A 22,934-nucleotide genomic window follows, 5' to 3' on the forward strand; every position below is an offset into this window, starting at 1 on the left:
AAATTGCCAAGGAAGTGCAGTGGAGGCGCGAGCACCACCCTCGCCTTTCCATATCTCTGACCAAAGCTAAAAACAAGCAGCAAAACAAGGAGAAGCTTGTTTCCCAGTGGGAGAAGAATACTGCTGTCTTCTTGAAAGATGCTTCATGTTCCTTGTGCTCCTGGGGACAATGGGCCCAAGTGATTCTTATTTTGTGTCCTAAGCTTGTCACTGACCTCGGCATCCAGCCACGTTGCGCTGCTTTCTGCGAGATTACCCAAGGCAAGTTCATCTCTGGGAATCTAAGACAGTATTGTCAGGAACTCCCACTGATGCAACAACTTTCTTTCATCACAAGCTGCAAAGTTAAAAGCACGCTTCGGTCTTAACTGCAATAACAACGCTCGGCCAGGCTCTGGAATAGCTGTGCCTTTGTTCCAGCACATTCTCGTTAAAGAAGTTAATGGCCTCACAAAAAATGAGGCCAGTTCTAATTACTTACCTTCTTAAGGTAGTTTCAGTAGAAATTAGATATGGTCCTTCTTGTCTCAAATCATTGCCTCTTTTTTAATAGTTCCAATGTTTCATTTCCAAGAATTTGCATTCAATGAGCATGAAGTGAATTTTGTGTAGTTTGCCAGTTAGTGCAATGCGTGTAACAACACTGAAAACAAGCTAGGTCAAAGATACAACGCAGAGGCTTTGGTTCAGAATTTCCTCACCTCCTTGCTTCCTTGAGAGCAAACACAATATTGATTTTGTATTAGCCTCCTAGTTCTGTTTCTCGGCATTGAACTCGGTGACAGGTGAGAGCTAGGCGTGATTCCTGCTTAACAGCAAGTGCCCGCCCAGCTCTGCTACTGCTTATGAAAACTCCTCATGTCAAAAAATCAGCTAAACATTACTGAGTGTTTTTGCACCAGACTAGGAATGTGTGCGTTTTAAAACATCTTCTTCATGTGGACTTGAGGCAGCCCGACAGCCCTGGAAAATAAAGACCCAGCACCACATAGCAAGGAGCTGGTAGCGGAAGCTGTTCAGCGTCCTCCCACCTATCTGCAAATGTGCCTTCAACTCTGACCCACTTTACTGGGTGGTGTCTTGTGTAATCCTTTGTCTTTTTAAGATTTACATGTGTAAATAACTGTATAATGCTTATATATAATCTCCTCCAGCAATGTAAATAGGCTGCCAAGCTCTGAAACTATCAGGGTGTACTAGGTATAAGGTTCATCTGATTCCTGGAGGTGTTGTACAAGCTAAGATCAACTTAATAAAATTACAGAAAGACTGAGAATTAGTAATATCTGCAATGTGTAGTGCTTTATGTAATATCTCTTTAACTGGCAGTATTTCGTTCAAGTTATTGCCTAACGTTCAGATTCTGTTCTACTTTCTGAAGTTCCTTTATTTCCACACCACTCTAGTTAACTATTTATTTGCAGCTAACCAAATTGAACTGCTTATTGTCTTTGTCAGCTTGGGCAGGTCAGTTTACAGTTGGTAAATATCTGAATATAAAATTTAACATCTTTTCCAAATGTTTGTTCCTGAAAATTAATAATTCTATATGTAATTTTCATTGTCTGCATGAATATCCAGTCCCTTCTTGTATCTTGTCAAGTTCTTGGCTTCCAAGAGAAATTAATTTCAAAGCTCAATTATACGCTGGGTAAAAAGGTATTCTTTTTTCAGGGTTGGTTTCTAGTCTTCCTAATGGCATTGAATTGAATTTGTCTTCTGATTCTGCATTATGAGACAGTGAGAAAATAAGCTCCCTATATCTTAGTTACTGATACACACTTTCAGGATTATCTGTTTTATAAAGGACAGTCTTATTGTGCTTATTTAAATAAGAGACAACAGTTTCAGGGATAGATGCAGTGATTAGCAGATGAATCATACTTACATTTCAAGTTAATGTTCTCAGGGTTTTTTTTCTTCCTTAATATTTCCTATTATCACTACCAACTTCCAAGAAAGGCTTTCCATCTGCTGCCTGTGACCCCCCCACTTTACCTGTTACAGCGAACCCTTCTCTTCTAACCACACTGGCTCCAAAGTCCAATAGAAATAATAGAAGATTCCTATTGATTGCAAAAAGCCTGTAATCAGGTCATGGTGAAGTGCAGTGTTAAAGGGACAGTTTAAATAGATAGAATAGAAATAGAAATAGTTCTCTTTCTTTTTTATTTTTTTGTTTGTTTGTTTGTTTGGGTTTTTTTGTTTTGCCTTCTTACTCAGCCTGGGAAGGTTTGACACCATTTCCAGACTGCTTCAGTCTCTCTGAACAGGATTTACTTTTATTAATGTGTGTAGAAAAAGTATAATATGCAGGGTGACCTTTTCTCCTAAACCTGGGATTCTTTTGGTGCCTGTTTATTCCCTTTAAGTTTCTACTTAATAGGCTGTTGCCCTGAGTTTTAGCTTCTGTTTCCTAACTTGCTTCATTTGTCTGCCCCCATGATACAGGACTTTTCTCCTGAAATCATACCCCATATAAGCCATTAGTCTAATCAGCCCGACTCTTGAGGAAGCTGATAAATCAACAGTAGTCGAACCCCCAGCCTCCCTTGAAGTGCCAGCCTATGTCAAAGGGCTTTGGAGTTCATGCCATTCTGTGTAATGAGCTCTGCCCTGGGAGGACGGAGAAAATACAGCTTGATAGCTGATGAACGTTTGAGGTTCTTTCTCCTTCTGAGCAGGACTGTGATTTTCCTGCATTTCAGTAAAATGCTTAAAAGCTAATTTAGTCAGTGTGTTGGTGGTGGTTAGATGTGGATGCTTGACCACTAAAAACTGAACTGGCAAGCTACACGCTCCTTTCTCCTTAAAGTCACTTAAGAGAAGGGGAAATGATTATCTAGAGTGAGCTGTCAACCTTTATGCCAGCTTTCCTCCTGATATGATTTATAAAACAGCTAAGATAACCTCTGGGGGGGAGCTTTGCAATGGAAATAGCAAGCGATTCTTATTCTAATGAACATAACACTGTCACAAGTTTAAAGTTCAAATCTGAGGTACGAAGGTTTGGGGGAAAAAAAAAGCCCGTAAAATATGAATGTGACAGCATATGTGTTCATTGCCTGCACAGTGTATGAAACAAGAGATATAGGCAAACTTGATTTTTCTAATGAGGTTTAAAATTTTTCTCAGTCTTTATCAGGCAGAAGTTCCTCAATACGGGCTGGGTTTTTGTTGCAGTTTTTTTTTTTCTTCGCTTCACACTCTCCCCTATTGAGACGAGGCATTTTTCTCAGAGCAAGTTGTGCGCCCTTTGGTCCTTCAGCATTGCAAAATGTACTGTCACAGTTGGCACTCATTAAATAAGCCTTTGTTGGTCGCTGCAGCCAACAGGCAGAAGGTTGAATGGACTACAGGAATTTAAACTCCTGGAGGAGGCTTGTCCTGACCAGCATTTAGAAACACCAAATGAGGATTTATTGGAGAATTTATTTTTTTCCCATTCTGTTAAAAAAAAACAAAAACAAAAACAAAAAAAAACCCCAAACTACAAAACAAACAAGGAAAAGAGAGAATCCCATTACTGGGTATCTGACAGCTTTCACTGATATCTAGCTCACTTCAGAACTGCTTTAAAAATAAAAACAGACCCTTTTCTAGAAACTGTTACATGCAAAACAAACCAAAACAAAATTAGGAAGGTTATAAATCAATGGCAGGTTAACCTGCCCCTGAACTTGCCCAGCATATTTCTTATGACGAGAGCTGTATGAATGCAATTTAGATAGTCAGTGAACCATAGTATCTGTAGGTTTGCTGAGGCTGATAGCTTTTCACTGTCCGGTCAGTATCTTTCTGTCTCAAGGCTGGAGTGGCACTAGATCCTTGCTATCACCTGAACTTGAAGGAATCAGCTGAGTAGAAAAGGATGTCATGATAAAACTTTAAAAAAGCTGTGAAAACACTTACAGTAATTCTGCTTAGTAGCCTCGCTTTCTGAAGGTGTATCTCACTTTGAAGCCTTGTATTAGTAGGAAGTTCACATGTTGTACTAGCTCCTGGGTGCACTGCCCAGTTGGAAATGGTGTGGCGGTGTCTCATGGGCTTCAAGAATTCTGTGTTGGTCTCTTCCTCAATGGCCCAGCCACCCCCATCCAGGTACAGAAGGGAACAACGTGCATGTGGCAAACTCCTGCTCAATGGAAGCATGGAACTTTTCAGTGGGACATCAGTTGAATGCTTATGACGTGGAAGCAATATTGAATGTATCAGAAATCAAAAAAAAATCCTTTCTGCTGGTTTGGTACGGTCTGTGAGTTGTACAGAAGGTGTTCACAGCCGGTAGGAATACATGCCACTGCTGTGTACTTGCTTGCAGTGGAGTCCTGCTGTGCTGAAATTCCATAACTAGCAGGAATATTAATTTCATTCCACTTATTTCTCCTTCTCACACGTATGCTATGTACTTACAAATAGGTACTGAATAGCCTGAAGATACAAAGAGTTAAAAATGAGGAAGTGTAGAGATAAATTGTGTTCTCCAGTGTGGCACGTGATTGCAGCTCACTTTATTGTGTTGTGAAAAGTAGAATACAGTCTAAACTACTTTTGGAAAAACCAAAAACGTGCTTGGTCAGTATTTTCTTAAGCCTTATCTGCTTCAGTAACTAACTGGTGGGACAGGTGGTAGATAAAAAAAGCTGGATCTTCAGGAAACTCAAACATCCCCTTTGAATTTTGGGGGAAAAAAAAGAAAATTATCAGATCCTATCGTACTCCAGCTGTTCCCAAATGATAGACACTACCACAGTATTAGGAGGTTTGGATTTACTCTGGGAACCTGGCTGCATGTGGGACATAGCTGACATTCAGGGAGTAGCAGCCAGGTGGCAAGTACCCTGTCCCTCTGTGGCACAAAATGCACACTGAGTGGGGGCAATGTAGCTCAGTATTTCTTCCCACAATAACGTCTCCTGAGATAGGGTCAGCGCAGGTTTGGATTAGGGAATACAAATGCTCAGTATCACTGCTTGTTGAAAAAAATCAGGAAAACACTGGAAATTCTTTCTGTTTGTTTTTCAGTAAAGTTTGAGTTTCCACAGGGGAAATAAAATCAGTAATTCCTGGTAAATACAAAGCTTAGTATCAAAAAACAGCTGGGTAAGGCTTATTTTAATGCCTGATTTTGGAAAAATCAGATTCACTTGAATTAATTGCCTTTTTGCAAGGCAGAGCAATTTAGAGAACATCTGCCTGGGAAAATTCGGTGGGTTCAGGACAGAAGTTATTCTCCCAACGAGACAGACATCAACATAATGCTCAGTACCAGCGACAGAAAGGCTTTACACAGTGTGCCCCACACATCAAGCCCATGGTCTGATGGTCACACTGATATTTTGAGAGGCTTTTTTTTCCCCCTCTCATGTTAAATTTGGAATGGCTTTGATTTCATCCTTATGTGAGTAGAGTCATTATTTAGGACCTTAGTCTCTCTCCTCTGATCTTATTTAGGATTTTTCATTTCTATATTTGGCCCTGCTGTTGATTTGCAAAGGGGCCACAAATTCTCCGTGTCTTAACTGACCCACCTCTAATGTGGCAAATAACATTCCCTGCCTATCTGACAGAAACGTGCCAGACTTAATTAGCAACAGACAACGTTTTCAAAAGTGACTAGTTAGAGACATCCTGTGAAAATTGAGAGTCTTGAAGACTATCAGGTTGAGCCTCTGGATACGCATTCACACTTAAAAATTGACAAATAAATTTTTGAAAAACACTTCGGGCTCTCATAAGGTGCATTTTAAACACACTACTATATATCATAGTGAATATGTTAATCGATACTTTCATACATGTATTCTGAAACCTAACTTTTACTCTTTCCATTATTCAATGCCAAAGACTTGAAATCGTACCACTCTTGGTTGATATATTCCATTTGCTCTCGCAGAGAAGGGCAGACTCTGCCAGGGTTACCTGGAAAACCCAGAGGTGAAACTCACTACGGACTATGAGAAGAAAGAAGTTTTAAAACTTAAGATTCAAGTTTAGATCTGCTCAAGATTTCACAAGCCCATGAAAGCATTCTTGTGTGACTGCCAGAATCCTTCTCTGTGAAAAATATGTATCATGATTTCATCACCAAACTGGAAGCAGCAGCCACTTGCGCAGCACATACAAGTGCTATACAGCTGTTTTCGTGATGGATTTCTTGCTTGCTGACCTGATCTCAACTGGTGTCAACTCAACACAACACTGTAAACTTCTTTGGATGGTTAGGACACATTCCTCTGAAGTATGTGAACAAATGTGAGCTGCAAGCACTGTGTTGGAGATTATCTTACAAATGTAACATCTCTGCAGTGGGACTATATAACTATGCTATTTTTTCTTCCGTCAGCTGCCTGAATATTAACAGTTAGTTGCAATCATATTAAACATCTCGCTAACATTTTTTTTCAGCAGGAAGCCTGATTCTTTTCTCTTGGAGAGAACCAGACCAAGTTATGTGCTCTATGAACAATAAGTAAATGTAAAACACAATCTCAATTCAGTGTTTATTTTGATGTCGTAAGGTATGGTAATCTGGGAGAAATAAATTCATTGCAAGTTTTCCATGGAACATGAACTTGAAATTATGGAAAGGCACTGGAACCAAAGGTGCCTTCCTCATCCCTTGAAACACTTGCCAAATATGCTAAATATCTGTCTGTATTTAGTAACCGCATATTCCTTTGAAATCTTAGTTTGTATGCCCTGGAAGGATTGTTGAACTTGTAGCACCAGCATCTTCAGAAGATTCCCTTTGCACAGGGCATACTCCATCCCCTCCCTGCTCCTAAGCTTGTGCCAGACTGCAGGGAGCAACTACATACATTTTTGCTGGTTTTGGTGCTTCTGGCCATCAGAAGCCACTGGGTCTCTGAGCACTGGAACACGGAGGAGGAAAGTGCCATTTCCCAACTGTCCCTGCTAGCCCCTAGACAGCCTGCAGCGTGCAGAGGACTAAAAGCATAATAATTCAACTTCATGGAGTTAGTCAGTATCTCAAAATTGGTTTTGTGGCAGCTTTGGAAAAATGTCCAAACATTTTTAAGTTCTCATCAATGGAAACACCCATGCTGGTTGGCCTGAGGATTCCAGCCCTGGTAGATGGTTAAAGAGATGTAGGCTCTGGAGCATCTGTCACTCCTGACTTGAAGGCAATCCACAGGCAGCAGGTTGCCATGGGAGTGGCAGACTGTAAGGCAGGCAAGTTTTGCACAAGTCTGGCCTGACAAGCATGAATCTGCTGGATTTTTGCTCATCTGGACCCATGTAGTGTAATTGTTCAATTTTTAAAGAACTGGCATATTCGAAGAAAATAAATTCTCACCAGCTTCTGTTTTTTTACATCTTTCTTTACCTCTCCATCCCCCTCAAAGAAAAGGCAGCATAAGTGTAGAAAAGAAGAAAGAAAAAGGTAGTGATAACAAAAAGGAGTCTGGGAAAGGCTGAAGAGGAATAATGGTACAGAAATCTCAGCTCCTGCTGCTCTCTGCAGAGGAATAATAAGAGTGTGCAGGGATAGAAAAATAAATAAAGGCCAGGTTAAATTGGAGGTAAGTAAAAGTAGCAGGAGGGCAGGGAAATGGAGAGGATGGGGTGGAAATTATAGCAAAAGAAAAAAGGTGGAGACTGGAAGGAAAAGGTGGAAGCCAACCTGATTTCTTTAGCTTAGCACATGAGGTTAGTAGTAGTCCATACCTCTACTTCATCCACTCCACACTTTCCACGGTCTGCAAAAAGTAAAGCTGAGTTTTACAGGGACTCTCATTTCATGGCAATTATCTCCAGAGTAAATCCATCTTGTGCTTTGAGATTATTAACAAATTTTATTTTTTAATTAAAGGCTATTCACAATCCAGGAGAAGAAAAAAAAGACTGAACAGATTTGCACAGGTCATCCGAAGTTTAACGCTTACTATTTTTAAAGTCCTTGTCTTAAACTCTTACTGTTCTCTCAAGTATGTCTGTGGTTTGTTTGGGAAAGGGGACTGAAGGGACTTGTGTATAGCAGGTAGAGACCACCATGGTAGTAAAAACTAAATACAATCTTTACCAAAAGTCTGCAAGGTGCTGAGGTGTTCGTTCCTTTTCATGTGTGCAGGCTGATTTCTTGGGCCACTTCCAGACTTTTTTCTGTTACAACCTGAGGTCTTTCCTGCAAAATTCATGCCCACTGTTACACATGGAGCAAGGCAAGCATTTTGGTGATATGGCTCTATCATTGTTAAGCAGTGTAGCCCGTGTGGTCCCCTTGTGCATCGCTTGGCATGTATGCCTCTCCTTCACCATTCCAACTTGTCCTGAGGACCTGTCTGAGGAAATTAGGGTGTCCCTTTGCTTTTCTTTTCCTGTCAGATTGTGGTGTGATAACCAACACCTGGTTTGCATTCCTCCACCTTCATCTCTTCTGCCACAAGTATAATTACTTGATGTACGGCTCACTAAGAGATTCCATATCTAAGATCTTCAAAAAGTCTGTCAAGGAGAAAGCAATAAGAAGGAAAGCTGAGAAACTCAAATGTGGTTTTAGGTCAATATGTAGTGTGAATGTGACAAAACTTTACTGATGTACAAATGTTTATGTATCTAATTGTAAAATACGAACACCTAATAACAAATTTATTTGTTATTATTCCCTCTCTGTCTTTCTTCTTCAGTTTAGCCTTTCTTCCTGTAACAGTATCAATTATTTTTCAATAGTGTCTTGCATCCCATTCTTTCTCATCTTTTTCAGTACTACCCTTTTCTCTGCTAAATCATCAAAGATATTTTTGTTCTTTTACCTATTGTGGCAGAGTCTGTAAACACAATCCTACAAAGAGAATTTCTAAGTGTAAGCATTTGTGATGCATTTGCACTAAAAGCTTTGAATTGCTGTCTTTGATAAAGCTATTTGGTCCGATTATATTGTTTTAGAATCACACATTCAAGCGCACCTCTCTGAAAAATGAATTTTTCAAAATGTAGTACATTGCATGTCTCAAGATGAGGGAGGGTTATTTTTAAATACCATGTAATCTACGTAATCAATTGTATTTCTATACTGAAATTCGCACACCAGCAATTAAGAGTGAAATTTAAAGACCAGTGTTTAAAAGCCAGCAACTCCCAATCTTAAAGATGCATCAAATATAAACAAAGTTAATAATAATTATTCTGGTATTCATTGTCTTAAATTGCTTCCATGCTTTGAAGACTGCACAGACAGATATTGCAGGCAGTTCTTGTATTGAACACGACAAGCGTTCTGCGTAAGCGCTGAATAGCAGGTGTAACAGCCATTGATGGTTGTAGTATATTTTTTAAGCAGGAATTGAAAACAATATTTCCAAATACAAATTCAGATCTCATAGACTGGAATTTAGGTGGGAGTAACTATACTTCCAGAAATTCAGTGATGTCTTTAAACTGCCGTAAGTAGTTAGGAAAAAGCGTATTCAAGTCATCGAATAGCAGAGGCCCAGAAGCAGAGCTGGCCATAAAGTTACACGATGTGTTGATCTCAGCATTTGAGGCATGGGCAGATGCTCTCTTCATAAACCTTTGTGGTTGAAGGCATCACTATGCTGGGACAGACATCACAACACCCACCAATTCCGTCAGTGGAAAGGATTATGTGAGCCGCCTTTAATCTGTTTCAGTCAAAATCAGTCAGGTTAAACAGTAACTGAAGCTGAAAAAAGTTAATCCGCTATGTTTAAGTTGAAGTTAATTACCAGGTTTTTTGCACCTGCCATATTCAATGTCAAGACATCTAGAAGATTAACTATAGATGCTGCCCACACTTACACGTTAACAAAATATATTTCCTTACTCTCACACGTCATCAGTGCAAGCCATTGAACACCCTCTGAGTTTCATAATGTCTATTGATTTTCAAAAGCACCTTCCTGATGGAGCTGAGCACCCTCTACTGGGATTGTCAGTGGGCCTTTAAAAATCATGTTTCCGAATGATGATTCCTTTGCTATGTTCTACAAAATTAATTTTTTTTTACAGCAATGTCCTGATTTCACTCGCTAGTAAGTCAGTATCTGGTGTCCCTCTCCCTATACTAGGTATTGATGGTTTTAAAACAAGGAACTGAACTGCGCTTAATAAAAAAGCATGCTTTGTTTGAAATGATAGCCAAATCACTCAAAACATGAAACAGATACTAGTCTCTCTTGTCTCCAGTAATAAATATCATACATGCTACCTTATCAACTTTAAAGACAACTCAGGGTGCTTTACTATAAGCTGTACAATGGTTTAACACTGTGTTTTACTCCAGCTAGCCAATGAAAGTCAGAGAGAAAATGAGCGAATCAAGGTTTCCTTCTCTTTTTGCCTATGTATGGCGTACTTAACCTCTCCATTGCATCTCTTTGAAGGCCTGTAGGAAGAAAGTAGTAGGTGGATTCAGTGACAGTATTTTAGTACAGCATGAGTGAAACTCATAAGCAGTCAGCGTCAGCTGAGGAGTTGGGTTGTGTTGAAATCCGGAGGCCTCGGTGCCAGAAGATTGGTGTCTGAGTACATCCTGGCCCTTCCTTAGGCCCCAGGCAGCCATAGCTTTTGTGGGTTGGTGTGAAGACTGGAGGTGCTCAGCACTTCTGATAAAGCAAGCCGTTCTTGCATTGAGACTCATATCTGGACCAAGGATTCTGCCCTTTGCTAAGGTTCCTCTGTGCTACTGGACTAACATTTGGAGGCTCTGAAAAATCCCAGAGGCAGATATGGTGAGAGCTAGGCCTCTGTGCAGCTCCTTTCTCAAACTCCGGTACAAGGGTACTGGGAAACGGAACAAGGAAGAGAAGATGGAGAGTTTATGGCCCATACCACTGACTGAAAATTATGTGCTATCCCAAGCACCGGCTGACTTCCTTGGAAACTGAATAAAGCAGTTTATGTGACCTGCTGCTGCACACAGACTGTGGTTTCAGAAGCTGTGCATGGAATTCCCCAGAATTATTAGCAAAATATTGACTGACTGCCATCTGCATTTGAAAATCAGAGTTCAGAAGAGCTGATTGGAACAAAATGTGTACACGTATGTCTGCAGAACATGCTTCAAATAACCATATGATAAGGGTGGCCTTTAGTCACTTTTGTGGTCTCGCTATGCCATACAGGGAGAAGACAAGCAGAAAGAAGGCTGATTATTAGGATGCATATGCATCTACATCTAAACATGTGGAAATAACATGACACAATCCTCCTTAGCAAGTAGGGAAACTTCTAATGACCTGCCTATTTCAAATTAGGGATGAGTCTCATTCCCAAGGGGTTTAGATTGAGAATTCTTATTCAGGCTCATTTTTCTTCACAAAGGTTTCAAAAGACCAGAGGAAATAAAGTAAGAGCTCAACCTGGATTGTATTGTCTGTAGACCTTTGGTTTCTTATTTCCATAATTAAAAGTACAAGTGCAGCTGCATATTTACCCTTCCTTATGCTGGATTATATCCTAGCAGCAGCATTCAGGGCTCAGATTTGGGGCCAGTTTTGTTTAATTTCTTTATCAATGATCTGGATGAGGGCATTGAGCGCACCGTCAGTAAGTTTGCAGATGACACCAAACTAGGTGGGAGAGTTGATCTGCTTGAGGGTCGGAAGGCTTTACAGAGGGACCTGGACAGGCTGGATCAATGGGCCAAGGCCAACTGTATGAGGTTTAATAAGGTCAAGTGCCGGGTCCTGTATTTCGGTCACAACAATCCCAAGCAACGCTACAGGCTTGGGGAAGAGTGGCTGGAAAGCTGCCCAGCAGAAAAGGACCTGGGGGTGCTGGTGGACGGCCAGCTGAATATGAGCCAGCAGTGTGCCTAGGTAGCCAAGAAGGCCAACAGCATTCTGGCTTGTATCAGGAATAGCGTGGCCAGCAGGAGCAGGGAAGTGATCGTGCCTCTGTACTCGGCACTGGTGAGGCCTCACCTCGAGTGCTGTGTTCAGTTCTGGGCCCCTCTGTACAAGAGGGACATAGAAGTGCTGGAGCGTGTCCAGAGGAGAGCTACCAGGCTGGTGAGGGGTCTGGAGACCAGGTCATATGAGGAGAGGCTGAGGGAGCTGGGCATGTTTAGCTTGGAGAAGAGGGGGCTGAGGGGAGACCTCATCGCCCTCTACAACTACCTGAAAGGAGGTTGTAGAGAGGTGGGTGTTGGCCTCTTCTCCCAGGTTAATAATGACAGGACCAGAGGAAACAGTCTGAAGTTGTGGCAGGGGAAGTTTAGGTTAGATATTAGGAAGAATTACTTTACTGAAAGAGCAGCCTGCCCAGGGAGGTGGTTGAGTCACCATCCCTAGAGGTATTTAAGAAATGTCTAGATTTGGCACTTCAGGGCATGCTCTAGTGGCAGAGACTGTAGGTTGTTTGTGGTTTTTTGGGTTGGTTTTTTCTTTGTGTGTGTATGGTTGGATTCGATGATCTCAAAGGTCCTTTCCAACCATGAAGATGCTATGATTCTATGATTTTCTACTACTTGTAGCTTGCTAATTCGGCGTGCTGGGACACCCGACAGAGGTCATTACAATAGTTAAATGCAGGTGACATGGAGGCCTTAACGTAGCTGTGTGGCAGAGAAAAAAAGAAGCAACATGTGGCTTCCACATTAAATATCAAACATAAGAGAAAGCTTAAAGAAATACCTGTACTTGGGAGATCACATCACGATCCAAACTTGCCCGGACCTGTTCAGAGTTATGGTTTCAGTTCAGATCCACGTCTAGAAGATCTGTCCTGAAACCCTTAGCAAAAAAAAAAATCCTATGTTTGGATTATGCCTCATACAAAATTCTAACCTGTCTGTCTTTACTGCAAGAATAAGAGCTAATTTTGAAACAGTTCTACTGTACATATCCTCAGATTAGGAGTGTAACTTCAGTTTCACTCATTTTAGGCAAATTGCTGACAATAGAGGACATTGTACCCAGTACTCCAGATATCCCCCCAGCAGTGCCCAGCAGTGCCAGATCACCTCCCTCAACCTGCTGGCAATGCTGATACCTTTCATAAAGACTGAAAATTCTACTAAAAACCAATTTTAATGTGAAAATACTGGCTCTTACAAGGAGAAGCATTTTCAATTCTGCCAGTTTTTCCCTCAATCAAGCCGCACAAGATACTGTAGACTGGTTCTGTAGTAACACACACAGTTTTCAGCTTGTGGACACGCCAGTTTGCAGCTGAATAAATAAAGTTATGTTACACTCTTTCCTGCACCAGTTTACAAGGCAGAAATGTGTATGAACCCACGAGGGAAATAACAAAGATTTCAAGATGGCTATCTGAAACTTTCTATTACCAACTTTTATGCGATCATCTGTTCGTGAGAATTTTATGTGGACAGATGATTTGAGTTTCATATGATCATTGACCTATCCCGTGAAAATTTGTGAGATTCCAAATACTATTGTGTGGACAAAACTGAAAACTTTGAAGTATTTCTTTTCCCTGTGTAAAAGGATGCTGTGTTGGCTCCGGCATTCGGGTCTCATTTTCTACCATTCTCCTACATCCAGTGTGCCAAACTGTGCTTTTCTCAGATAGTGCTTCCTCACTCCTGTCTGTTGAGGACTATGTATTTTGGAGCCATAATTAACTATTCATTGACACAGAGCCTTGAATTTGCCTCTCCCCAAATTCCAACAGAGCAGCCCTAATCTGTAGGTTATAAAGTCAGCTTCCCTACAGCTCATAAAGCTTTACACAATGTGTTACAGCTCCAGCAGGAGAGATTAAGAGACTATCTGGGCACTGCAGTGGTTGGAAAGCTCTTCAGTGAGGTGGGAGATCTCCTGTCAATCCCCTGTTCTGATGAATATTTGCTTCTAAAAAAGCTGCTGACATCTTCTCCTGGCTTCTCTGAAACCGGTTACATTGGATCAGGGATGAATTTAGAGCAGAAACTCCACCATCACATAGTACTTATATATGTATTTTAGAATACTAACCACAGTCTACTAAATGGACTTGAATATAAATGAACTGTCACTATGGCAGAATAGTTGAAATCATCTTGGATGTACAGATAATATTGTCTCAACTGTGAACCCTGCTTTAGAATCTCATTTCAGCCTCTACCTAAAAATCTATATGTCAAAAGAAAATATCCTGAGTGCCATCTACGAACTATAACATGACACAAAAAAGCCATCTTTCTATATGATAGAGCTACTTCTAATTTTCCCATTAGACCAAACGACATCATAAAGACTATCTGCCAACAACATGATATAAAACCGTACCATGCATCATGAAAAATAATTGCAATTCAATTACTCCTGAATTATAAAACCGTCAACTAGGCGCAATAAGACAAAAGCCTTAGAACATATGAAAAACTGCTTAGCATAATTATATATGTTTGAACAAAATCCCCAAAATAAAACATGTGCAGTTTGAAGAAACAGGGTAATCATGCCAAAATAATTCTCATTTATGGCAAAGGTTTGAGGATCAGCAAATTTAAAAACCATTTCCCTAAAAAAAAATTTTAAAAGTAAATTAGCAAACCTTTCTCCCTCATAGAGGTCATACCCAGAAAGTGGGCAAGAAACTGTTTTTCTTTCCTTTGTCGTCTTCTCGCTTAGATTCTACTTTGGCAAAGTATTTAGTGTTGCTCCTTAGAATCACAGAATGGGTGAGGTTGGCAATTGTCTAGTCCACCCCACCTACTCAAAGCAGAGTCACTTACAGCAGGTTGCTCAGCACTGTGTCCAGTCGGGCTTTTAATGTCTCCAAGGATGGAGACCCCGCAACCTCTTTGGGCAACCTTCTCCAGTGTTTGACAGCCCCAGAAGTTTTTACTTATGTTCAAATTGAGTTCCTCAGTTTGCACCCATCGCCTCTTGTCCTGAAAAGAGCCTGGCTCCATCCTCTTTTCACCCTCCCTTCAGGTATTTATATATATTAATAAGATCCCCTTGAGCCTTATCTTCTCCACGCTGAATCGTCCCAGCTCTCTCAGCCTCTGCTCATGCGCGAGATGCTTCAGTCCCCTCATCATCTTCATAGCCCTTCACTGGACTCCCTCAAGTATGTCCATGTCTTGTACTTTCTTGTACTTGCACTTGCTTAGGTACTGTGGAAAAAGCTATGGAAGTTTTGCCTCCAGTCAGTTCTGTGCTTTAGCCACACTCCCCGCTTGAACAGGAGAAGGAAAGAGAGAGAAAAAAAATGAAACTGGGGAAAAAATTGGACACGGGGAGTAATGGCTACAGCAGTCTTTCATAGGACAAGCAGAGAAAAGAAAGCTTTTTGCAGAAGAGGCCCTGTCTGTACTCTGCACCGGGACCTCTCGGACATTCTTGAGAGAGGGATTTAATTCTCTTTCTTGGTATGTTACCTTTCGGCAGAGTGAAGAAGAAAATGGCTTTCCCACATAATTTTTAATTATGACTACAAGAGGAAAAAAATATACTTCTTAAAATACAGCCTTTCCCTAACTTAAAAGTCTCACCCTGGGCTTGCACTTTCACAGACAAAAGTTGCCATGGAACAAGACAGACGTTACATCTATCCTGCAGCAAGGCAAAACTGGGCTAAGGTTCTTGGTTACATCTGGCTAAAGTGTGGAAGGTTTTGCAAGAATACTTACCAGAGGGAGAATAAAATTATTCAAACACGGTGTGGTACCATAGTCTCAGAACTTCCCAGACAATTTGTCATATAATCAGTAATTTTAATAACTGGTTATTTCATAGATGTTATTTTTCAGCCTTCAAAGTATACTTTTATAACATTTAATAGACCTTTATAAAATATAAAAGAATTTTATTTGAGTAGATTTGGTAATCTAACAGATTTCACAAATAAGCTTTCTCAACCTCCCGATGACTACTTTTCCTTTACTTAATTGACCTTTAACATCGTTCACAGAGCACGTGGGTTTTGCTTGTATTTGTTCTTCTGGTATGTAGTCAGACAAATATTAGTCAGCATTTTTACCAATGATGATGTAGTTTTTCGGAAGCATCACATACAGGTTTCAAATGCTGTGAACTTCAAAAGAAGCACTGTCACATTCTGTCCCAGGTCTGATTCAAGGCTACCTGCACAGCAGACGGAGTACTCTGAGACTGCAGTGACAGGCAGTGCAGAAATTGCTAAAATGGTTGTCTGAGATAACATTTTAAATAGAATAAGCTTCATTGTTCACCTATAGGGTATAGGACATAGGAAATAAGACATTGTCTGAAGTGACACCTAAAGATGGGGAAAAAAGGGCAAAAAGAATAAAAAAATTGTCAGAAAAAGACAAAGAAAGTTCATACTAGAAGTTAAATCTATTTTTTTTTTAATATGAACCTTTGCTTTATCCCTTCTACAATTAGACTCTGTCCTTACAGCTATTTTGAAGTCTTGTGAAGCACATTCACAAGTGCCAGGTCATCTCCAACCTGTACAAGACCAGAGCTTCTAGTGCCTATTTTTTATGCCTCAAAAGACTGGTAATTTGTATTTGTTGATTTTTTCCCCCTGCTATAGATGTAACTGCAAGGAAGAAAAAAAAAAGCGAGAAGGATATACCTAATATCAGAGTGCCTGACTCTTTCTCTGAGGCCACACGTTGTGTTAGACGAAAGGAGGCATGAGCAGTACCTGCAGAAAGTGATGGTTTAGCTGCCCTTGCAGAAGGGCATCCTGCAGGGATCAAATTTGGGCTGGTAGCTGCTGTTATGTGTTAAATTGGGTATTTCTCATACACATAAGAGAAGTAAATTAAAGGGGTGATTTTGAAAAGCATGAAGTCTAGTCTTAGTCTGTGCTTTTACCGTATCTCTCTTTTTTCTGTCACTAACCTTGTATCTCTTCTAATTAGTCACCTGGAGCTGTAGCAAGACACTCGGTGCCAGAAGCGTTCCTCCAAACTTGCCCGTGCAGTGTTTTCCTGCTTTCTCCCTTTCTTTCATCCAGCTTTGAGCAGTGTTTCTTTACTGTGGCTGCCTGCTCAACCTACCACCTTGGACCTGTGTTTACACCATCAGGCAGCAAACCCCAGGCATGTTTGCCCCTGTTTGGCAGTGCTCTTGGCCGGAGCTTTTGCTCTGACTTTGAAATTGCAGTCCTCAGGTCAGTGGTCGTTGAGCCAACTTCTCAACCCATGCAAGTTAATAGGAACCCTGGTGCTAACTAGAAAGATTTGACCCGTGAAATTTTTTATTTACAGTGTCAAAATTGTTGTGTTGCCTTGTCAATCTGTCCATGTCAGTTATGTTTCCCTCCCAGATATTTAGCAGGAACAACAGCTGCTGCTATGATGGAGGGTAACACCTCTCACATGTTCTTTGAAAGAGTAAGGGTAAAGCTGAATCAGATTTACTAAAAGATTAGAGAGACTGATCCTTCTAGAACATAAACTGAGATTTACAGCACTACTACCTTTTAGCCAGAAAACTGTTGTGCTGGACACTGAAATTCCGTCTCTTCAATTTCAGCACATTGCCCCCATAATAAAAACACTGACAACTGTCACTTGTCAGAGAAATTTAGGAGAAAATTTCAGTTTCAACCTGTCCAACTTAATTCACTTGCCTAACGCTAACTTACAAGTTCCAGTATGAGTAGAAGTAACCTTCAGCCTTGGTCGATAGGCTACCAAGTAGCAACTCTTTTATTAATGGCCAGACCTCTAGTGAGCTGACCCTGTCACGTGAGAGCAAGTATTTTCATAAACCTCTTTCCAAGTTCTGATTGTCCCATTCTGAGAGCTATCCTTTAAAGATTTGTTTAAAAGAATACACAAAGTCCTTACTGCCAGAAGGGCTGGATTTTGAAATAGCAGTTATTTGGTGCAGCTGGTTTCTAGTTGCTTCAGTGTATATAAAGCTCTACATATGTTAATACAAGTAATAAAGTTTTTCATCAGGCATTATGCAGTCCTACTACCTTGTGTATTAAGAGTAAGCCAAGTGAATGCCAGGTGATTCAACTAGAATTCAACTTAAACCATGTCAAGTAATTAGATAGACCACCTATGATTGCTGCGGAAGTGATTAAAAAAAAAAATCAATCATTAAAGATATTGTTATATGAAATTGTATATTCTCTTAGCATTGAGCATGTTAACTCATTTGCTGATTGTGATCTGTCACTGTCATAACCACCACACCTGTATGAGTCGCATGCAAGGGCAATTCCAAAGTGACAATGAAAATCACCCACCTCCTCCTTTCTATGGTATTTATAAGGCTCAGTCAATTATTTCTTTTCCCTAGCTTGTAAATCAAAATTAGGGTAAATGAAACCACATGAGGACTAAGAGACCACCCTCCCAGCTAGTAACCCTGCTGTCTCTACTGGTTCCCATGATATGATTCACTTTGAATTGCTAGCACCCATGACAACAGGTAAACTTTGCGCTTTTTAAAGAAAAGTAATTTGTAGGAAAAGAGACTATTTTACATTGAAATATCTATAGGGGCAAGAGTGTATTTATCCTGATGTTTTCTATCTAATTGTAAAATAGGGTCATATTTCCTTAAAAAAAGGAAAATATAACTTTCTTCATGAACAGGTAGCTAAAAGTATCTTCATGCGACAAAAGATATATGCACCTTTTAGTCAAAATATTATTGTTTTTCCTGTTTTGATTTGGGATTGGCTTCATTAGGCTTTGATGGAGAAGCTAAGCTGAGTTACAAGTGATTTCTAGTTTGAGCTTCTCTGGCTAGTTTGTCCAAATGAAGATCATTTTAGCTATCATAGATCAGAAGACAAATAGTTCTTGGCATGCTACAAGTCACGACTGTTTTCATCCCTAACTAGGCTTATCTGAAAACTCTTAAGTTCTTTGGTGTCTGAGTTCTTTCTTTAGACTTGTACTAGATTAAAAAAAAAATAATAATAATTTGGAATTATTTTAGGGAGCAAATTTAAATTTAAATGATACTTAAATTTAAGCTTCAGAGTTTCTAGGCTCTGAAGCCTAGGCAGGGAAGTAAAGCAGTCAAACTTGACAGCGACATTCGGGGACTTTTCTCTTTTTTCTCTGGAGGTAATCTTGGAATCTATCTTTATCCATGCTGGTTATATACTGTTGTGCATCTGTTTTGGGATGTAGGAGTTCTCATATACTAAACAGATCTGAAGAGGTAAAATTTGAGTAGCTATATGGACAGATGGAAACAAACAGCAGAGCCTATGTCTCAAAAAATGCCATCAGAAGTGTTGAGAGCTTTATTTAGAGAAGCAGGCCTGATTTACCACTGCCTTGTAACATGTGTATGCATTTGTGTAAAATAAATGCAGAATGCTTCTCACTCTTGGTTAGGAGTAATTTGAAGATGTGTTAGTGATCTTAATGCGCGCCACAAAATGGAGAAACTGATCTGGGAAATGTACAAAATTCTCTGTGGATAAGGCAGCAGGAGCTTTATAAAGCACTTTAAGTTTGGCTCTTCCGAATTTCTTTTCGAGCTTTGGTTTTGGTTGATATGAGAGAGCACATCACCTGTGCCCCTGCCCCTTATGAAGCATTATAGCTATGGCTCAATATCTGGCCTAGAGAAACAGGTCTGGTTTAGGTTGCTCTTGGATTGCTTTTTTTTTTTTTTCCTTTGCTAATACATTCAACTCTATTTTAAAATTTGCTTTTCTAACTTAAATTTAGTAGCGTTACTTATTTTTATAATTAACTTTATCTGAATTTCAACAAAAAATAACAAGAAATCTAATAACAATTAGATATTGTTAACCTTAAAAAAATTCTCTTTATCTCTGCTTGCAGTTTTTTACTTGTTGCCTAATTAAAGTATCAGATTATTTTAACCAAATTATTTTCCCAATCTATTACTTGAATTCTGCTGAAAATGTTAGCTTTCCTGTGTATTTCAGCCTTTTATCTGTGACATACAGATAGAGTTACACATACTGTATTGGATTCACATAATTTAATAGGTAATGTAATTCTGGGGAAAACTCCTGTTCACCCCCAAATGGACTAATTAAATAAACAGGTTGAGTTCCTGAGTGTTGCTAAATTCAGAAGCTGAAATGTTGATGTAGCTCTTTGATTTTTTTTTTTTAATTTTTTTTTTATATACTCTTTGATCCTATATGTAATGTCACAAAAGTGACAGGTGCCCTAAGAAATTGTAGTAGTGAAGTGTGGAATTCAAAGCGAGAGTCTTACCAGTTTGCTAATTACAGTGGAGGAGAACAGAAGTATACCTGTAACTTAAGCTGCTCTACTCAGTCGTACTCAAAAAAAGACAAGCATGCCTGGTGCAAACAGAAGAGATATGGAAGAGAAGCAACTTTTGAACCACACTGCTGATAAGGAGCAAAGACCGTTACCTGGGAGAAGCAACCATGCTGGAAACGTGTCTCCCTCTGAGAAGAAGCTCCAAGAGGCTATTTGTGTGCTGCTGGTGGAGCTGTGTGAGAGATTCACGTTCTTTGGCATCGTCTGCAACATGATCCTCTTCTGCACTGTCAAACTCGGCTATCGCAACTACCAGGCAGCTATTGTCAATATGTGCTTTGTAGGCACCTCCATGTTGACGCCAGTACTGGTTGGCTGGCTTGCCGAATGCCTCGTGGGGAGGATCAAGCTTGTGTGCATCTGCATGTTTCTACACTTCCTAGGTAGGTGACACCCTGGTGACTATTTCATGTTTTAGCAGTTCTGTTGCAGAAATGCATTATCAAGCATCGTGTTTGAAACCTAACAATTTTCTCCAACCTCGTGGCCACCTTCTCTAACAGCTGATTGCTTAGGTTCTCCTCTATGAAATGCACTGCAGTATTTTTGTCTACGTGCTTTTGTGAGGAAGTGCTTTGAACAAGACTAAGGAACGCTTGCCTGTGCATCTTGTGGATAGTTGGTGCACAAATTTGACTCCTCTACAGTGGCTTAGCTATTCAGAACACGCTTGCTCAGCTCTTAAAATTGGTCCCTTTAACAAGCATCTAAGGTGTTTGGGGTGACTGTGAGGCTTTAGTGAGAGAGAGAAAGTTTGAGAAAGAATTTGGAAACTGTTTTCTAGCTGTTAGTAGTAAGATTTTATTTTATGTAAAGTTATTTGACAGTTGTATTTGGACAAGAGTGAAAGATGTATTTAAGCACATACCAGTGTAAATAAGCTTTGCTTTAAGTAGAGATGCTGGATCCTAATACTTGTATTGAGAGCCTGTTTTCTGTTTGCACATTCTGAATCTCCCCCTCCTGTTATTCTGAAGATCTTTTATGTAAAAGCACTGTTGAAACTAAGTATGACTGTTCTGTAGCAATTAGCTCAGCTCACAGCTGGTGATTATTCTGTCAATTTAAACCAAGCTGATAGAAATACTTTTCACTTGGACTAGTTGTTGAGCATAAGCAAGTCTGATTTCTGCAATAGCCAGCTGTGTTGTTATTTAGACATGCAACAAAGTAAGGAAAAAATCAGAGTCACTCCTGAAATGTTCTTGAGCTGATTGCAAAAACCATTGTGCAAGCAGCCTATAAAAATGATTGCTATTATGTTCCACTGTGTCTCCCATGGGCTTCTGGTTTGGAATCTCCTTCTGCCACTTGTCCTTTCAATGTGTATCTTAAAGTAGAAGACTGGTGACACAAACAGAGTTTGATGTATTTGGGTATTGTTTTAACTAGAATGGTTTTTTTGGGTTTTTTTTTTTTAGATAATTAAACATTCCTGACTTATTAGGGTTTGATGGACATCGTAGTCTTAGTCATGGCTAATGTTGTCATTGACACATCGATATATTTTGAGTTTAGTCTCCAATTACAACTTGGACAATCTGTAGCTGATTAAATCTGAAAGACTGGCTTTGCAGACTAGAGGTGGTAAATGCAATTCATGGCAGTGCTTCTGTAGGTGAAGTTTCTGAAAAGCATGCCTTTTCCGTAAAGCTGCAGGAGAAAAAAAGAAATTTTTACACAAACGTTTTGAGACTGGATTTATTAAGTTATGGTTCTCATAAAAATTCTGGGGTTTAAAGAAGATGCAAAAAAAGGTGACGCTCCACGATGGGCAGTTTTCTTGGTCGATAGGTGGTTCTTCGGGTGAAGTTACATATTTTAAGTAGTGGCCTCTGGCAAGAGGAGAGCTACTCTACTGCCCTCTACGCACAGGTAATGCGGAAGGCTAGTGAGAGGAGCTACTTTTCCAGAGTGAGCTCTTCAGGTGATTGAAGAACCTGAATCCTTACAAGGATTTCAGAGGAAAATTGCCTTCTTGGAGGCCCTTAGTGGTCTTGCTTTACTCTGTGTAGTATTAGCCAGAAAGATTCTGGCTTTCTACAGAATTAAGACTCTGCCTTTTTGCACTACTGTCTTGTATCTTTCATTTTTCATGTTTCTTTTCAACCTAAGTAAGTGCTTAAAAAAAATAAAAATCTTATTCATCAGTCTGATTCTAATCCACTTCAAATGACAATTTTCTTTCCAATTCTAGGCACGGCCCTACTACCTGTTGTGGCATTCCCCTTTGAAGATATTTACATTGACAGAAGACACATTCTTCATACGCTAACCAAAAGGGAGCAGAAAATAGTATTCTACTTTGCATTACTTACAGCTAGTCTGGGAATAGGAGGCATAAGAGCTATAGTCTGTCCATTAAGTGCATACAACCTTGAGGACTGTGGACCGAAGGAACTTCTTTCTTTTTTCAACTGGTTGGTAACTTAATGTCAGCTAATTATCTGTTGGGGGTGATAGAGTGTAGCCTTGAAATTCACTGCTAATTTACAAGGCAAATTCTACAGATGATGCGTTTCATGGTTTGTTGTTTGTGTTTTTTTTTTTTTAACTGCAAAACACTTAGATTCTGGAATAGATTCCAAGAATTCTGTTTAAACTTTTCCTAACTTTTTCCTTTTGCTAGGACCAGTAGGTGATCATCTATTTTGGCCTCCTATAGATATCTTCAGTCAGAATTAGGATGAGCTGACTTGCCCAAATGCTCAAAGACTTGCCAACCTAGTTGCTGGTAGAACAACATATTCCATTT

General features: G+C 39.9%; 1 protein-coding gene across 1 annotated transcript in view; it reads left to right on the forward strand.

The window, feature by feature from the left end:
* Positions 1-20,192: 20,192 nt before the first annotated feature.
* SLC15A5 (solute carrier family 15 member 5) overlaps positions 20,193-22,934 on the forward strand; it is a 34,747-nt gene continuing 32,005 nt past the window's right edge. The window contains exons 1-2 of the mRNA XM_054188197.1: positions 20,193-20,562; positions 22,377-22,599. Coding sequence (XP_054044172.1) covers positions 20,193-20,562; positions 22,377-22,599 — 593 coding nt within the window. The remainder of the gene's footprint in view (positions 20,563-22,376; positions 22,600-22,934) is intronic.

The sequence above is a fragment of the Rissa tridactyla genome, chromosome 1 (assembly GCF_028500815.1).
Source record: "Rissa tridactyla isolate bRisTri1 chromosome 1, bRisTri1.patW.cur.20221130, whole genome shotgun sequence".
Taxonomy (NCBI): domain Eukaryota; kingdom Metazoa; phylum Chordata; class Aves; order Charadriiformes; family Laridae; genus Rissa; species Rissa tridactyla.